The sequence below is a fragment of the Phyllobates terribilis genome, unplaced genomic scaffold, assembly GCF_046119375.1.
Source record: "Phyllobates terribilis strain yellow unplaced genomic scaffold, ASM4611937v1 Scaffold_2__4_contigs__length_985480577, whole genome shotgun sequence".
Classification (NCBI taxonomy): domain Eukaryota; kingdom Metazoa; phylum Chordata; class Amphibia; order Anura; family Dendrobatidae; genus Phyllobates; species Phyllobates terribilis.
Genome location: NW_027362762.1, coordinates 584,490,232 through 584,509,746, shown reverse-complemented (window position 1 = coordinate 584,509,746; position 19,515 = coordinate 584,490,232). Strand labels below are relative to the sequence as shown.

General features: G+C 48.4%; 1 protein-coding gene across 7 annotated transcripts in view; it reads right to left on the bottom strand.

Moving 5' to 3' along the window:
- Window positions 1–19,515, bottom strand: part of SPDEF (SAM pointed domain containing ETS transcription factor) — a 319,442-nt gene that overhangs the window by 40,417 nt on the left and 259,510 nt on the right. For 6 of the 7 annotated variants that reach the window (XM_073670630.1, XM_073670626.1, XM_073670629.1 and 3 more), the window contains one exon: window positions 8,145–8,297. In XM_073670630.1, coding sequence (XP_073526731.1) covers window positions 8,145–8,297 — 153 coding nt within the window. The remainder of the gene's footprint in view (window positions 1–8,144; window positions 8,298–19,515) is intronic. The other variant, XM_073670632.1, reaches the window with a different exon arrangement.

Here is a 19,515-nt window from a genome sequence, read left to right as displayed (position 1 = left end):
GTAGTCCTTACTCTTGCTCTGTCCTTGAATAACCACTTTGGACGCTATGTTGCATACCTCTGCCATCCGTTCCTTCCATTTCTGAATGTACTCTGGATATGTTCTGTAAGTCTCTGACACCGGCGTACCGAACATGATGTCGATTAGCAGTCTTGGCGATCATCCGCACAATAGGAAGAAGAGTGAGTAACTTGTTGCATCGCTCTTTGTACAGTTATAGGCATGTACCAATTTTGACAGAGAACTCTTCCAGTCTTTTTTCTCGTTAGCTGTTAAAGTGCCCAACATAGACAATAATGTCCGGTTAAAACGTTCAACTTGTCCATTACCCTCTGGGTGATAGGGTGCTGTGTGGGATCTCTGAATTCTACAGTACTTTCCTAGCTTGGCAAAGAGCTGGTTCTCAAATTCTCTTCCTTGGTCATGGTGTAACCTCGTGGGGAATACAAACCTCAAAGCAAAATCATTGAAGATCTTCTCTGCCGCTGTTTGACCCACTTTATTGGTGGTGGCATATGCTTGAGCAAATCGAGTAAAATGGTCTATCACTAGTGTTGAGCGAGCATGCTCGACACTGCTCGGTACTCGCCTGAGCATCACGCTACTCGGGGTGTTCGGCGAGCACCGAGCATTTCCGGGTTACTCGGGCGGGAGCTCGGGTCTCTGCCCTGCATGTTTGGTGCTCTTTACAGAGCCAATGAACATGCAGGGATTGCCAGCCAGTCACTGTAATGCTGCAGCCATGTTGTTTGTGGACATTACAGTGATTGGCTGGCCGCACAGCGTCACCTCGAGTATTTAAAAACGGACGCCGACATCTTGGACACAGTCGCTCCGGATTAGACAGTGTAGGGACAGCGCTGCTGAGCTATGGAGAGATTTATCCTGCAAAATTGTTAGTGTATGGTCTGTAAAGCCAGCCAGAACAAACAAACAGTCCTTCTCAGGACTAATATCCATACCAGATATCAGGCAGACAGGCAGGCTGTGTAGGAGACGCAGTAGGGTTATACCAGCAAACGCTGTATTACAGTCCTGTGTGCTCCTGTTTCTGAAATTTCTGGACTTAGCTCCAGGTCTCTGGGGCCAGGAAAAATCTTTTTTTTCATCTAAATCCTCTTTTTTTTTTCCTCCTTCACACTGTACAAATACCCGTCTTATTAACCTATTGATGTCCCCCCCCCCCCAAAAAAAAAAAAGTGTGTCTCTGATTTTTCAGACACAAATATATCTGCTGAAAAGAGTCTGGTATAGGCAACAGAAACAGAAGTGTGGTTTTGCAGTTCCACTGGTGAAATCTCTGTATTATCCAGTTTTGTGCCTTTTGTATCTAAAAAAAAACCAGTTTGAGTGTGTCGCTCACTGTTCAGCCGCAAATATATATATATTAAAAAAAATCTGGTATACAACAGTAAATTATAACTGTGGTTTTGCTGTTCCACGGTAAAAAATCTCTATTATCCTGCTTTTGGCTATTTTTGGCGTAACAAAAAAAATAATAGTGTCTCCCTGATTTTTCAGACACAAATATATCTGTTGAAAATAGTCTGGTGTAGGCCCGAGAAATACAAGTGTGGTTTTGCAGTTCCACGGGTCAGATCTCTGTATTATCCTGCTTTTTGCAATTTTTGGCTGTAAAAAAATAAATAATAGGGTCTCCTGATTGTTCAGACACAAATATATCTGTTGAAAATAGTCTGGTGTAGGCCCGAGAAATACAAGGTTTTGCAGTTCCACGGTTCAAATCTCTGTATTATCCACTTTTGGGCCATTTGTATCTAAAAAAAAACAGTTTGAGTGTGTCGCTCACTGTTCAGCCGCAAATATATATATTTAAAAAAGTCTCGTCTACATACACCAGTAAATTATAACTGTGGTTTTGCTGTTCCACGGTAAGAAATCTCTATTATTCAGCTTTTGGTATTTTTTCCGTAAAGAAAAACAGTAATATTTTCTCCCTGATTGTTCAGATTGTTTAAAAGAGTCGGGAGTAGGCCAGAGAAATAGAACTGTGGTTTTCCTCTTCCACGGTTCTAATCTACTTTTTATTACCCTTTTTCCATTGATAGTGTGAGTGTAAGCTATTTTACTTACATTACAATGGGCAAGGCGCGTGGCAAGGGATGTGGAAGTGGACGTTCTGTTGATGGTGGGTGCAGAGGACGGGGCCGTGGCAAAGGTGAAAATGTGCCACAACCAACGGCCACATCTTCTCGCTCCCACTTCTTGACCAAATTACTAGGGAAGCACAGAACAACACCAGTATTGCGAACTGATCAGTGTGAACAGGTTATTAATTGGATAGCAGATAATACTTCCAGTTACCTGGCCACCACCACCTCCGGCCTGTGTTCCACACGGTCGACTCTTAGTAGCCGTGAGTCTCGACCGCATACTCCTCCTCACCCTGATGCTCCTTCCTCCCACCATGCCGAGTGTCGTCAGACAGCAACTGATCCCACACTTGGACACTCTGAAGAGCTGTTCACTGGTCCATTTCCAGATTTGTGCCCCTCGCCTGCTCCGCTTGAAGTGGTGGAAGAGGAGATCCCATGTAGCGATGCACAAATATTTGAACAGCCACGGCCACAGGAAGTAGATGCTGGCAATTTGTCACAAGAGGTGGACGATGACGAGACACAATTGCCAGGAAGTGAGGAGGAGGATCGTGGTGCGCAAGTGGAAGAGGAGGAGGTGGTGGATGATCTAGTAACTGACCCAACGTGGTAGGAGGACATGCAGAGTGAGGCCAGCAGCACACAGGGGAAGGGAGGCAGAGTACCCCAACAGGCAGGAAGAAGCAGTGCGGTGGCCGCAGACAGAAGGCGGGCAACCATTCCCCGTAACACCAACACGAGGGACGTTGCCAGTACAAGCGGTAGGTCTTCCAGAGTCTGGAATTTTTATAAAGACTCTGCTGATAACCCCAAAAAGACCATTTGTACCACCTGCCTGGCCAGCATCAGCAGGGGTGACAACACTACCAGCCTGACCACCACCAGCATGATCAGGCACATGGCAGCAAAGCACCCAACTTTGTGGGGCGAACCCCAGGGTCCACGACCAGTGTCAGCGGGTGTCACCACTGCTTCTTCCGCTGTTGTGCGTGCAATAGAACCCCCTGTTGTGTGTTCAAGGTAATCCCCTGTCCATACTGCATGCAAAGATGCCCCCTCCTCTCAGTCTTCACTTGTTATGGCAGTTTCTCAAGAAACAGCATCAACGTCCACGTCCACGTCCCACCGCAGCGTTCAATTGTCCATATCCCAGACCTTTGAACGAAAGCGCAAATTCGCAGCTAACGTCCCACAGGCCACAGTCCTAAATTCGCACATTTCACGACTGCTTGCGTTGGAAATGCTGTCTTTTAGGCTGGTGGAGACGGAATCCTTCCGCAACCTTATGGCGGTGGCCATCCCTCGGTACTCGGTCCCCAGCCGACACCATTTTGCCCGGTGTGTCATCCCCGCACTACACAAGTACGTGTCCCAAAGCATCTGCCGTGCCCTCAACAACGCAGTTACTGTGAGAGTCCACCTGACAACGGACACGTGGACAAGTGCTTGTGGCCAGGGACGGTACATCTCCCTGACAGCACACTGGGTAACATAGAGGAAGCCGGGACCCTGTCGGACCTTGGGACGGAACACATCCTCCCCACACCGAGGATTGCGGGCCCTATGTCAGTCAGAGTTGCCCCCACAATGTTCAGCTCCTGCGCATCATCCTCCTCCTCCTCATGTTCAGCCTCCATCTCAGATATCAACACATTAGTTACAAGCTGGAAGCACTGCAGTACTGCCTCCGCCAAGCGGCAACAGGCTGTTCTGAAACTCCTAAGCTTAGGTGAGAAACCTCATACTGCTTGTGATTTGTGGACAGCTGTGAAAGAGCAGGCAGATCTGTGGCTGAGACCGCTGAACCTACATCCAGGCATGGTCGTGTGTGACAATGAACGTAACCTGGTGGTGGCTCTGAGGCGAGGCGAAATCACACACGTACCATGCCTGGCTCATGTGCTTAACCTCGTGGTTCAGCGGTTTCTTAAATCGTACCCAGAGTTGCCAGATCTGCTCGTCAAAGTACGCCGCCTGTCAGCTCATTTTCGCAAGTCGGCTACAGCTTCCGCCGCCCTTGCTGTGTTGCAGCAGCGTTTGCAGCTTCTGTCACACCGACTGGTGTGTGATGTCCCCACATGTTGGAACTCTACCCTCCACATGTTGCAAAGGATTTGTGAGCAGAAGAGAGCAGTTGTGGAGTACCAGCTGCAACAAGTCCGTCGATATTCAGGTCAGACTCCACACATAAGACCTAAGGAGTGGACCTGGATGTCTGACATCTGTACCATCTTGACAAACTTTGGGGAGTCCACCCAGATGGTGAGTGGCGATGATGCCATCATTAGCGTCAACATTCCACTTGTCTGTCTTTTGCAACGCTCTCTGCAGAGAATTAAAGAGGAGACATTGCAGCCAGAGTATGATGAGATGGATCAAGAAGCCGTAGCGGTCGATTTCACACAGCCCAGCCTCATCTCATCCCAACGTGCATTGGGGGACAATGAGGGAGAGGAGGAGGAGGAGGAGGAGGAGGAAGAACAGGAGCTTGTGTCATGCGCTGTGGACGGTAGTACCTGTACAACTGTCATACCGTCGGTTCAGCATGGGTGGCCTGAGGACAGGGCGGAGGAGGAGGAGGAGAGCATGGTCAGTCGTCATCATGGTGAGGACACGGAAGTCTTGCCAGTTACCAGTCTGGCACGCATGGCTGACTTTATGTTACGCTGCCTTAACCATGACCCTCGCGTTGTCAAAATGTTGGGTGACAGTCATTACTGGTTGGTGACACTTCTAGACCCCCGCTACAAGGAGAACTTTCACTCTCTTATTCCTGAGGTGGAGAGGTCTACAAAAATGGGGCAGTACCAGAAGGCCTTTGCTGCAGAACTGTTAAAAAAGCTTCCATCTGAACACGCTAGCGGCAGAGGTCACAGTTCGTTGACCAACCAAGGCGTACAAGCGAGAGAGAGGCAACTCCAAACCAGCAGAGGCAGGGGAACACTGTCAATGTTCTGGGACAGTTTTCTGAGACCCGCCAAGCTTACAGGCCCTGAGGCGCGGGGTACTCTCACAAGGAATGGAAAGTTTCAAAAGATGGTGAGGGAGTACCTTGTCGACCGTAACAGCATCCTCCATGATTCCTCTGTGCCTTTTAATTATTGGGTATCCAAGCTAGACATTTGGAATGAACTCGCTCTGTACGCCTTGGAGGTCCTGGCCTGCCCTGCCGCTAGCGTGTTATCGGAGTGTGTTTTTAGTGCCGCTGGGGGAATTATAACTGATAAGCACACTCGCCTGTCAACTGACAATGCTGACAAGCTGACCCTTATCAAAATGAACAAGGGCTGGATTGGGCCAGACTTCTCATCATCACCAAATGACAGCAGAGTAACAAAGTCAAATCCACTGTGTTTTTTCGGGAGGTATATTCACATGCACCGCTTCACACCCACGCATGGGGATACGCTTCCTCATTTAGGCTGTTTTATGTTCTTCTCCTTATCCTCAGCCTCCACCACCACAATACCACCAGGGTGACAGTGGTCCGTGTTGCCATTATTGAAAGTTCCTCCGTCCTTATTTTTGTCAGCTTTTGCTTGGAAGGTATAAGCAAAGACTGTGGGAGACCCACTCCCCAATAATGGGAATAATATTTTTAAGATGCTGCACTGTATGGCTCTTGTAAGGGGCATTGCAAGTTCCTCCATCCTAATTCTTGGCAGCTTTTGCTTGGAAGGCATAAGAAAATACTATGGGAGACCCACTCCCCAATCATGGGAATAATGTTTGTAATATGCTGTACTGCATGGCTCTTGTAAGGGGCATTGCAAGTTCCTCCATCCTAATTTTTGGCAGCTTTTGCTTGGAAGGCATAAGCAAAGACTATGGGAAACACACTCCCCAATAATGGGAATAATGTTTTTAAGATGCTGTACTGTATGGCTCTTGTAAGGGGCATTAAAAGCGTCTTGTTAAGCTACTGTGACCTCCACGTCTCTTCTGAGGGGCATTAAAACCATCTTGTTATACCACTCTGACCTCCACGTCTCTTCCGAGGGGCATTAAAACGGTCTTGTTAAGCTACTGGGACCTCCACGTCTCTTCCAAGGGGCATTGAAATGTTGTTTTTAATTACCTCTAACCTCCACGACTCTTCCAACGGGCATTGCATTTCCTCCTAATTTTAGTCAGCTTTTGCTTTTCAATGCAAAGGCGAAAACTAACGGAGACCCACTCCCCAATAATGGGTAGAAGGTTTTTAGTTTGCTGTAATCCACATCTGTTTCAAGGGGCATTGCAGTTCCTCATAATTTTTGGAAAGCCTTCCATTCACTGCTTAGGCCAACAGTGTACAGGAGACCAAGTTGCTATAAATGAAAAAAACGGTTTAGTTAAGGCCCTCTGACCTCCATGTCACTTCCAAGGGGCATTGGAATGCCTCGAAATGTTTGGCAGGCATTGCACTCACTGTATGCCCTATAATTGTGTAGCAGAACCGCACCTTTTGTTACAGAAACATATCCTACAAGACATGTGTGGTTGACTGGCCTGATATTGAAGTGAATGGTCTCTGTTCCTCCTGCTCTTTCTCCTTTGCCACCACCTCATCCATCATTTATCACCTGAAGCTTTGTTTTAACAGGAGTCATAGAACTGGGATAGTAGCAGGAAAACATCCAGCAATCCTCGTAGGAGGTAGGATATGCGCCAAAACGCTGACCACCTAAGGCCTAGCCGCTACTACATACATGTGCTTGCATTCCAAGAAAACAAAGCAGATGCTAACTTCTATCATCATCATTCTTCTCACCTTGGCACTCTCAACTCCCCTGATGGAGAAGCCAGGGCCCACTGGAGGAGTCTGGTTCTCTGGTGGGCTCGTCCAATGCTGCCCTAAAGCAGGCCAGTCTAAGAAAAGTGTGTGGGTCAGTAACAGGAGAAATCGGGGCGGCTGGGGACCGTTTATGGACACCCGGCCGCCCCCAGGTGGCTGGGGACCGTGCGTGGACACCCGGCCGCGGGGCGGCAGGGGACCGAGTGTGGACACCCGGCCGCCCCCTGGCGGCTGGGGACCGAGCATGGACACCCGGCCGCCGGGCGGCTGGGGACTGAGTATGGATACCTCGCTGCCGAAGCAGCCATGAGGTAGTGGCCAGCTTCGGCCTCCTCAAAACTAAAAGGCCCCATTTCAAGTGCAAGCTAGCAGTATGGTATTGCAGCCTGCGGGTGGGTGGGTGGTTGGCTGCATATTTGTGCTTGCATTGCAAGGAATGGGGGAGGTACAATTGAACACTGCCCTGGGACAAGGACTTGCACGGGGATAGTTGCAAGTCTGTATCTTCTGATGCGGCAAGGATCACTTCTGATGGGCACACTTTTAGGCAGTGATCTGGGATTCAGAGATGCTTTGAGGGGTCTTCCACATGCTGTTCCTGTGTTATTTCAGCACTGTTTCCATCAATTTCAGCAATTTTTAGGCACCTTCCAGACCCCCCGTGGCCGCTGGAAAAATGTTCGGGATTTCCATTGACTTACATTGGGCTCGTTACTTGGGTCGAGCACCCAACTCAACCCAAATAACGATTCCCCGAGCATTTTAGTGCTTGCTCATCACTACTTTGCAATCCTTTTAAGGCTATGGCCCCACTATCAGTATTTGGTCAGTATTTGGTCAGTATTTTTTCTCAGGAGTGGGAGCCAAAACCAGGAGTGGGTGATAAATGCAGAATTGGTGACTTGTTTCTATTATACCTTTTCTCTGATTGTTCCTCACCTGGTTTTGGCTCCCACTGCTGAGAAAAAATACTGACAGAATACTGATAGTGAGGCCGGGGCATAAGGCTCAACAGTAAAAATCCTTTGTCTTCTGCTTGGAAAAAAGTCTATGTAATGTCATTAATTCAGTTATTAACAAAAATACTGAGCAGCTAATTATAATTAACTTGAAATAAAGATTGGATTATTATTATATACACATGCATGTCATCTGAATTACTTCATTATAATGTGAATGCTAAAATACACCTACTTTTCCATCATGTGTTTGTAATAATACAGTTTTAAGAAAAATAGAACACTTCTTACCTTTTTCTTTGTTGAGCCAACGTATGGAACGTCCATAACTGTGTGGTTTTAGCAAAAGCTCTTTTAAAAATTGCCATAAATGAATTGGCTGCCCAGAACTGGAGGAGTCGACCTCTGCATCTGCCCAGCACTCTTCAGTAACTCCATTTCCTGCTGAATACAGAAAATAAGGAAGTAAAAAAAATTATTGTTAAAAGCTCAGCACAGAAACAGTCAGGAGTTTACCTCAAGCTTACCTTAACCTCTTCACACATATGATATACAGTTATGTCATATGCCCTGCCTTGATACCTTGATGCGGTCTCACATTCCGGGCTCACATCTTTCCCATGAGATTATGGCTGATTTATTCAGCCATCATGTGTCTCCACCAGTTGCAGGTGTGGTTGTTAACATGTTAACTGACACTGTTAATCTCTGACAGCGGCATTTAACACACACAGAGGGTGCATCATTCCACGCACCCATCGACGTGCTCCTGATGTGATCGCATGCTGCCGATGGGTTGCCATGATAGCTGAGGATCTGCTGAAGACATCTGTGCCTGTCATTACGATACTCTTATGAAAGCCAGTGTTAAGCTGACGTTCATAGGAGATTGTGATTTTACCTACACATAGCAGTTCTGATGCACTGCTATGTATAGCACAAGCGATTAGATGATAACAGCTTCAAGTTTTTAACAAATATGGTGAAAACTAAGAAAAAAAAAATTTAAAAAAAAATCTGAACAAATTTAAAAAACACAAGTTTAAATTATTTCCTTTTGTCCACTAATAATAAAATAATTAAAAGAAAACAACACATACAGTATTTGGTAGTGCCGCGTTCAGAAAAGTCTGATCTATGAAGATATTAAATAAATTAATCCGATCGGTAAATAGCGTAACGAGAAAAAAATGTAAATGCCAGAAGTAAGGCTATGTGCCCACGCTGCGGAAATGAAGCAGAAATTTTCTGCTTCATTTCTGCATGTCCTCTCCCGGATAAACACATGCGGAATTCCGCACGCATTTATCGTGCGTTTATCGCGCGATTTCCACATGCAGAATTGCCTTGCGTTTTTTATTGCACTGCAACGGCAATTCTGCTTGCAGAAAAGCAACATTAATGAACATGCTGCCCATTTTTCTCCGGAAAAATCCGCAGCATGGGCATTGAACTTGCGTAATCACATTGGGGACTATGGAGGGCGGATAACATAGCGTTTCATAAGCGTTTACGCTGTGGAAATTCCGCAGCATATCCGCTTGAAAAACGCTACGTGTGCACATACCCTAAGGTTTTTTTGTCCACTGCTACATTGCAATAAAATGGAATAAGAGACGATAAAGACATTTGTACCTACCCCAAAATGGTATAAGCAAAAATGTCTGCTCATTGCACAAAAAATAAGCCCTCAAACAGTCCCATATCCTGAAAACTGAAAACGTTACTGGTCTTGAAAAATGGTGAGAAAATATATATATTATTTTACTGATCTTTTTTTCATCACTTAAATAAAAAAGAAAACTATAAATGTTTGATATATGCACAGTCGTACTGACCTGGACAATTATATTGCCAGGTCAGTTTTACCATATAGTGAACGTGCTAAATAAAAAGCCCAAAAAACAATTGTGGAATTGCACTTTTTTTTGCAAATTCAAATTTTGTACCCGCTTTCCAGTGCATCACATGATAAAGTGAATGGTGTCATTTAAAAGTACAACTCATCCCACAAAAAATAAGCTGTGACGCTCGCTAGTCACTGCTCATGGACAATCCATTAGACAGTGGAGTCAAAGATTCTGGTGCCAAATACCAGAAGTGTATGTCAAAGGCAAAGAGACAGGACAAAGGAATAGTCAAAGACAAAGTCCAAGGTCCGGCAACAGAGATCAGAGAAACAAAACACAGAGCACATGAAACACAAACCACTGAGCTAAGCTATGATTAGCTATAGTCTGACTGTTGTCAGATAGCTAAATAGCCAGCCAATCACACAGGAGAGGTAACATCTGGAGAAAACTCAGCAAGTCCAGATTGATTGGGCTGCTGGATAGTTCTTAATTTGCATGGAGATAGCCCGACATGCTCCAGCCCTTGATTGGGCAGCCAAATCATGCCATTCACAAAACTGACAGCCCAGCACGCCCCTGAAATCCTCCATGATTCCTCTGTGCCTTATAATTATTGGGTATCCAAGCTGGATACGTGGAATGAACTGGCTCTCTACTCCTTGGAAGTCCTGGCCTGCCCTGCCGCTAGCGTTTTATCAGAGCGGGTTTTTAGTACCGCTGGTGGAATTATAACTGATAAGCGCATCCGCCTGTCACCTGAAAATGCTGACAGGCTGACTCTTATAAAAATGAACAAGGGCTGGATTGGGCCAGACTTCTCACCACCACCAAATGAAAGCAGCGTAACAAACTCAAATCCAGTGTCTTTTTTTGGGAGGTGTATTCCCATGCACCTCTTCACACCCACACATGGGTATACGCTTCCTGATTTTGGCGATTTGCTCTTGTCCTAATCTTTCTCATCCTCCTCATCCTTCACCACCATATCACCAGGGCGACTGTGGTCCGTGATGCAACACCCACATAATTTTTTTAAAGGGTGTTTATGATACCCGTAAAAAAAATTTTTTATACAGTATGTTCATGTATACCCACCAGGGGTAAATGTTTGTCAGCTCATACACTTAGTGCATGGGCATTACAAGTATAGGAGACCAGGTCCTTTCTAATGGGATAATTTTTTTATGAGGCCCTCAACGTCTCTTCCAAGGGGCATTGGAGTTCCCCCAAATTTTTGGAAGCAGTTGCTTCACTGCATAGGCAAACAGTATGGGAGACCCTCTTCTTTCTAATGGGAATTTGTCATTACTGTGGCCCTGCTCTATGTGTCTTTTAATTGTTAGTGGGGTTTTTCCTAAATTTTGTCAGCCCTTGGCCTCACTACAAACCCTATAACTGTATAGCAGACCTTCATCCTTTCTAATGGGAACATGTCATTACGGTGGCCCTGCTTTATATTGTTAGTGGGGTTTTTCCCAAATTTTAGCAGCCCTTGCAGTTGACGCGCCCCCTGGGCCTGTGTTGTGCAGGGGATACCCGGAGCCGGATCGCTGAGGGTTGTAGTCTCAGTGTGGCGGTGACCCGGTCCGTGCCCAGGGCGGTCAAACCAGTGGCAGTTTTAGTGGTGTTATAATAAGTGTCCGACTACGCCACCCGTGGATTGCGGTCAGTGGGGACTGCCGCTGCGCTGCAGACCGCTGAGGCTGATGTTGTTTGCGCAGCTGAGTATGGGATAACTCCCCACGGGAGAAGTATTGCCTCAGGGCAGCTAGTGTGGAAGATGGGAGTGATGATGTGAGCGTCCCAGTACTAATGGTGCTGGTGTGGCGATGAAACACAGAGACGTGTGGTTGCAGTTTCCAATGCTTTACTCACAGTTGTTACTCGTGTCAATCCTGCAGGCGATGACTGCCCAAGCCGTGCTGCGTCCACCAGGTGAGGGACTCGGTCAACTCCCAGGCAATTCCAGAGTGTGGCACAGGGCTCCCTTCTCTTCCTTTCTCTGGCCGTCCCCACCAGTGACCCACCTTTGTCCAGCTTCCTCGGGCCTTCTCTTGGCGAAACCTATCTCCGGTTTCCCTGACCCTATGCGGTATGCTTTCCTGGTGGATGTAGTGAGGGGTCGCACCAAGATGTGGTAACGACCTCCGGTCTTTGGCTGAGGAATCTGTTGCCTCCACCAATTTGGGTTCTGGTACCCTTATCTGCCAACCCTTCACCCTGTATCTCCTGGGCATATGGGGGTTCCTTCTTTACTCGTGTCTCTGGGCCTCTCTTGATGTTTCGTTCCTTGCCTCCTTTCTCCTCTGTTCCAGTTCCTTTCCTACTTTCCTTTCTGTTCCTTCTCCTCTCTCTCTCTCTCGGGCCCCGGCCTCCTGACAAGGCCTGCCCGTGGAGCAGAGCCCATGCAGCAGCTCTGCTCTCTGTCACCACTCCTCTCTGAACTGACCACAGGACTGAACACTGTTCTAAGATGGTGCCCACCTTTTATACCTTCCTCTATGTGTGAGCCCAGGTGACTAGCAACCAATGGGCTCCTACTTATGCCCGGAGACCCACCCCTATCTGCTCCTACACCACTGGGTGTACTTTCCCCTCCCCACTCCAGCCAGGGACAGATGCTGTCGTGCCTGCACTTCTGTCTAGTGGGAGCACCGTTGAGCTGTCCCTCGGAAATGGGGTGTGTGTGGTGCATGCAGCCTACCGAGTCCTGGTCCACACTCCATCCTTACCCGGGAGTGGAATATCACACCTCTGGTTCGAGGTGCAATACCCCTGTAGCAGCCGAGCCCTTGGGGTGCTACATTCCCCCCTGGTAAATCACAGCACGTCCTCGGGCTGGAAAAGAGCAAAACAATTTAAACATACAAATTTTTAGAATGCATTCGTATATAAGACAATAACTTTTAACCCATCCCTTTATGGGAGGTACTCTTTTCCTTTTAAACGTTACTGGTATAAACATCATAAAACATTATAAGACTTTCTTCACACACATATAAAATACTATAAACTCTTTTAGCAGCATATGAAACTTTTTCAGTATAGGACATTCTTAAGCAAAAATATTTTCAAGTAAAACATTTCCAAGACCGATTCTTGAGTTCTGGCCGCTGTGCAACTTGCGACCAGGTAAAGGTGCAACAGTCCATTTAATTCCGAGGTAGACGTTGCAGTTTCGTATAAAATCAGTAGGGGGCGCTTTAAGAAGCGCAACTATATACAAGGGTGGCCGCTCTCAGTCCTCGGCCAGTGGGGATAGGGGAATGGCTGCTCACAGTCCTCAGCCTGGTTAGGGACAAGGGGTAACTTTCAAACAGTTCCACAACAGTTCCATGACAGTCCCAACGGGGATCACACTTCAATCAGCAACAGTTCTTATACCCTGACGGGTAACTATGTACAGTTTGTGTACCATCACCTTTCAGTGGCGATGTCCTCCTGCTTCATACTCTTCAGACCCGTCCGGGCCCTCAGGGTAGTTCATATCTGGGCGGTACCGCAGCTCCTCCTCGGTTAGGCGGTGGACATGGAGGGCATACAGTCCCTTTGCGCCCTTGTGCCGGGTGTAGGTGACCACGTCACCGGGGTACAGGTTACGGCCGTGATGTCCCTCGGGCAGGAGGCTTTCCATGTCTCTCCTGGTGACAAAGACGTCGGTTGCAGCCTCCGGGTCTCGGATGAAGCCTCAGCCATGCTCCAGCTGGAACTTGACTACGGTCCCGGTGGCTCGGGGACCGCGGATGGCGTGGGGGTTTTGCCGGGCCCTCCTCTTCTGCTCCGCGCTCCGGGCTTGGAGTCGCTCCTCCCTGATGCGTCTCTGCCGCCGCTCCCTTTCAAAGGTGGCCAGGTGCTGATCGCAGCAATCCAGGTCATGAGCTGCGTCCGCCTGTGTTTCCTGGGGGAACCCCATTAGATTCTCGCCGGTGGGGTCCCATGCAACCTGGGCATCCTCCGGCGGGGGTGGAGCGATGTTGGCGGGCTCCGGGGCCGGGATCAGAGGCTCACTCAGGGGTTGTTGTCTCCGGAGACGGGGGTTGACAAACTCCGGTGGCCACTCAAAGGGCAGTCCGTCCGGGCTGGTATGTTGGGCGTACAGGTCCGCACCCAGGGGTGGTACCGCGGGCTTCGGGCGGGTGGCAGCGCCCGGGGTCACTCGGCCTTGTGACCAGGCCGGTGGTCGCTGGTTGGTCGCGCCCGGGGGTGGCACCGCCAAGGTAGGGGGCGCTGGTGAGGCAGCGGCGCCCGGGTTCAGAGGGCACAGTGCGGGGCGGGGCGTGATGACGGTCCTTGCTGCCTGAGGCCTAGCTGGCGGCGGTGGAGTCGTGGTGTCAGGTACGGTCCCCGGGGCTTCGGGTCCCGCAACGGAGGGTGGGGGCAGGCTGGTGGTCTCAGGGCTTGGGGTAGTGGCGTCCCCGTTACCTGCCTCGGCCTCCGCGGCCTCCTCCGCGGCGTCGTCTGCAGCTGCTGACCCCTCTTCTCCGCGCCCAGCAGCAGGCGCGCTGCTCGGTCCCCGCGGGGTCCTCTGCTGGTCATCTTCGTGCTGCCGGGCCAACTCCTCTCTCCACCTGGCAAACACTTCTTGCTGCACCCGGACCATCCTCCTGTTCAAATCTTCTAGCGCTGTGCGCGCACAGTCCGGGTCCCTGGGCAGCTGGGATAGCAACTCTGTCAGGCTGCAGGGTGGCTCAGCTTGCAGCAGGCTGCGGGCCAGGGTGCTGGTGGAGTTCGCTGCTCCCTCCATCTTCGGGTGCAGCAGGTCCAGACTGATCATGGCCGCACCCAGCCCCTCAGTTTTCTTTCCTATCCGCCCCCATGGGGGGTGGTCTTGGGGGCATCTGCTGAGAATCACCCTTAGGGGCAGCCCCCCCACGTTGATGGACATCTCCACTGCTGCATTCATGGCTGGTGGGGGCGGGCTCCTTCTTTGGCGCCATTCTGGGACCTGGCCCACGATGGGAGGTGGCTTCCTGCTGTCTTCTGGTGCACACATAATGGCGTCCGCTCTGCCAGGGTGGGAAAAACGGATGAAGATGGCGGGAAACGGTCCAAGATGGCGTCCGATGGCGGGAATCGGCTCCGGATGGCGGGAAACTTCTGGAAATGGCGGGAGACTTCTTTTTAAGGTACATGTACAATCTTCTTCAGGCACGCAATACCCGTTTGTGGCGGGTTGGTCACGATCCTGCCGACTACGCCAAAGTTGACGCGCCCCCTGGGCCTGTGTTGTGCAGGGGATACCTGGAGCCGGATCGCTGGGGATTGTAGTCTCAGTGTGGCTGTGACCCGGTCCGTGCCCAGGGCGGTCAAACCAGTGGCAGTTTTAGTGGTGTTATAATAAGTGTCCGACTACGCCACCCGTGGATTGCGGTCAGTGGGGACTGCCGCTGCGCTGCAGACCGCTGAGGCTGATGTTGTTTGCACAGCTGAGTATGGGATAACTCCCCACGGGAGAAGTATTGTCTCAGGGCAGCTAGTGTGGAAGATGGGAGTGATGATGTGAGCGTCCCAGTACTAATGGTGCTGGTGCGGCGATGAAACACAGAGACGTGTGGTTGCAGTTTCCAATGCTTTACTCACAGTTGTTACTCGTGTCAATCCTGCAGGCGATGACTGCCCAAGCCGTGCTGCGTCCACCAGGTGAGGGACTCGGTCAACTCCCAGGCAATTCCAGAGTGTGGCACAGGGCTCCCTTCTCTTCCTTTCTCTGGCCGTCCCCACCAGTGACCCACCTTTGTCCAGCTTCCTCGGGCCTTCTCTTGGCGAAACCTATCTCCGGTTTCCCTGACCCTATGCGGTATGCTTTCCTGGTGGATGTAGTGACGGGTCGCACCAAGATGTGGTAACGACCTCCAGTCTTTGGCTGAGGAATCTGTTGCCTCCACCAATTTGGGTTCCGGTACCCTGTTCTGCCAACCCTTCACCCTGTATCTCCTGGGCATATGGGGTTCCTTCTTTACTCGTGTCTCTGGGCCTCTCTTGATGTTTCATTCCTTGCCTCCTTTCTCCTCTGTTCCAGTTCCTTTCTGTTCCTTCTCCTCTCTCTCTCTCTCGGGCCCTGGCCTCCTGACAAGGCCTGCCCGTGGAGCAGAGCCCATGCAGCAGCTCTGCTCCCTGTCACCACTCCTCTCTGAACTGACCACGGGACTGAACACTGTTCTAAGATGGTGCCCACCTTTTATACCTTCCTCTATGTGTGAGCCCAGGTGACTAGCAACCAATGGGCTCCTACTTATGCCCGGAGACCCACCCCTATCTGCTCCTACACCACTGGGTGTACTTTCCCCTCCCCACTCCAGCCAGGGACAGATGCTGTCGTGCCTGCACTTCTGTCTAGTGGGAGCACCGTTGAGCTGTCCCTCGGAAATGGGCTGTGTGTGGTGCATGCAGCCTACCGAGTCCTGGTCCACACTCCATCCTTACCCGGGAGTGGAATATCACACCTCTAGTTCGAGGTGCAATACCCCTGTAGCAGCCGAGCCCTCGGGGTGCTACACAGTCACAGCATGGGCATTACCACTATAGGAGACCCGCTCCTTTATAATGGGAAAAAATTTTTTACTGAGACCCTCCTCTATGTCTCTTCAAAGGGGTGTTGGGTTGCGTCCGACTTTTTGGCAGCCCTTGCAGTCACTGCATGTGCAACAACAGTATAGGAGACTCACTCATTAATAATGGGAACAACAAACTATAGCCAGCTGATGGCTCTCTAACAATAGCGAGGGCCGACTGCTGGCCTTTTAAGAATAGTAAGGGCCGCCTGATGGCCCTATAAAAATAGGCTTTGTGACTTTCAGAGTTCCTCCATTATAAATGAAACAGGATGTGTCTGATGAGGTGTCACACACCACATTGCCAGATAAGATTGTAAAATGTTAAAATGAAATTTCCCGGTGAATGCATTTGTCTTAAAAAATAATGTAAAAAAACAAAAAACAGTATTTAAAAAACAGATCTTTCTTTAGTATAAAAAACAGAGTCGCCAATGTAACCTCAATGTAATCACATTGTTAAGCTCCTGCACCTCCTACTCCATCTCCGAAATGACCACATCAGTCACAAGCTGACAGCACTGCAGCACTGCCTTGGTCAAGCGGCAACAGGCTGTGCTGAAGATAATATGCTTAATGCTTAGGTGACAAACCTCCCAGCGCTGCAGAGTTATTGAAAACTGTAACACAGCTGCCTGATCTGTGGCTCTCATTACTGAACATACAGTCAGGTAAGGTCGTGTGTGACAATGGACGGAACCTGGTGACGGAGAAATGACAGCCGGAGTAGATACGGTTTCCCTCTATGCCAGTCCTTTCACTGAGCTAAAGAATATGGCTGTGGTTAAATACAACTCCTACTGAGAAGCTGCTTCATATTGAAAAACATTGGGCCCACCAGAGGATTTGATTCTGAGGGCTCACCTTTCTCGCCCGCTCAAGAGCCCCATAGATGCTGTAAAGTTAGCGCTATCATTAACTCTCCTGATGTAGAAGCCAGAGCACACCAGAGGATTCTCTGGTGGGACTGTCCAACTCTGCCGAGAAGCAGTCCTCCCTAAGAAAATTGTGTGGGAAGGTTCCCGGACACTCTATGGCTGCATATGCGCAGTTGTTGATGTTACGGAATGAGTTTAGAGCTTTTGAAGTGTGAGCACTAGTGATGAGCGAGCGTGCTAGCAATTTCTCGGCGAGTACTTCCGGGATGCTCGAGCGGGAGCTCGAGTCCCTTCCCATCATGTTTGCCACTCTTCAGACAGAGAATAAACATGTGGGGATTGCCTGCCACTCACTGTAATTCCATAGCCATGTTCGTTGCGGCATTATAGTGATTGGCTGGCGGTCGCATAGCGTCATCAGGTCTATATAAGACCTGGTGACCCTATGCTTGTCAAAATCTACCCCGGAAACAGGCTGAGTAGGGAGAGGTGCTGCTGAGTGAGGGAGAGAATTGGCAGTTTATTAGTTGGTATCGGTGTTCCACAGCAAGATATATATCCATCTGAACTAACAGTCCTTCTAAGGACTAACCCATCTGCATATACAGTTATATGAAAAAGTTTGGGCACCCCTATTAATCTTAAGCTTTATGTTTTATAAAAATTGGTGTTTTTGCAAAAGCTATTTCAGTTTGATATATGTAATAACTGTTGGACACAGTAATGTTTCTGCCTTGAAATGAGGTTTACTGTACTAACAGAAAATGTGCAATCTGCATTCAAGCAAAATTTGACAGGTGCATAAGTATGGGCACCTCACCAGAAAAGTGACATTAATATTTAGTAGATCCTCCTTTTGCAAAAATAACAGCCTCTAGTCGCTCCCTGTAGCTTTTAATGATTTCCTGGATCCTGGATGAAGGTATTTTTGACCATTCCTCTTTACAAAACAATTCCAGTTCAGTTAAGTTTGATGGTCGCTGAGCATGGACAGCCCTCTTCAAATGATCCCACAGATGTTCAATGATATTCAGGTCTGGGGACTGGGATGGCCATTCCAGAACATTGTAATTGTTCCTCTGCATGAATGCCTGAGTAGATTTGGAGCGGTGTTTTGGCTCATTGTCTTGCTGAAAGATCCATCCCCTGCGTAGTTACTGTGGGTAGCAAATGTTTTTCTTGGAATGCTGTGTATTTTTGCCGCCATGCATAACGCCTTTTTGTATGACCAAACAACTCAATCTTGGTTTCATCAGTCCACAGGACCTTCTTCCAAAAAGAAATTGGCTTCTCCAAATGTGCTTTTGCATACCTCAGCCGACTCTGTTTGTGGCGTGCTTGCAGAAACGGCTTCTTTCGCATCACTCTCCCATACAGCTTCTCCTTGTGCAAAGTGCGTTGTATAGTTGACCGATGCACAGTGACACCATCTGCAGCAAGTAGATGCTGCAGCTCTCTGGAGGTGGTCTGAGGATTGTCCTTGACTGATCTCACCATTCTTCTTCTCTGCCTTTCTGATGTTTTTCTTGGCCTGCCACTTCTGGCCTTAACAAGAACTGTCCCTGTGTTCTTCCATTTCCTTACTATGTTCCTCACAGTGGAAACTGACAGGTTAAATCGCTGAGACAGCTTTTTGTATCCTTCCCCTGAACAACTATGTTGAATAATCAGATCATTTGACAGTTGTTTTGAGGAGCCCATGATGCCACTCTTCAGAGGAGATTCAAACAGGAGAACAACTTGCAAGTGGCCACTTTAAGTAGCTTTTCTCATGATTGCATACACCTGGCTATGAAGTTCAAAGCTCAATGAGGTTACAAAACCAAAAAAAGTGCTTTAGTAAGTCAGTAAAAATTAGGTAGGAGTATTTAAAACAAGAAAATGATATGGGTGCCCATACTTATGCACCTGTCAAATTTTGTTTGAATGCAGATTGCACATTTTCTGTTAGTACAATAAACCTCATTTCAAGGCAGAAACATTACTGTGTCCAACAGTTATTACATATATCAAACTGAAATAGCTGTTGCAAAAACACCAATTTTTATAAAACATTAAGCTTAAGATTAATAGGGGTGCTCAAACTTTTTCATATAACTGTATAACTGGTGATAGCAGGAGTTAGGCAGGCAGAGTTTGTGGACACTGTAAACAGCAGAATAGAGTCCATTGCACGTTCAGTCTGCTGCTGTTACAGATATCCATAGCCCTAGATATCAGGGCTATTTTTTTTTGTTCTTAATCCTGATTATTTGCTTAAAAAGCAATACAGTACACCATTTTACTGCTCCATTTGCTTGTTAGCAGAATACAGCCAGATTTTTTTTTTATTTTATTCGCATTGTTGTATTGTGGAAGCAGAGAAACTTGTCCATCATCA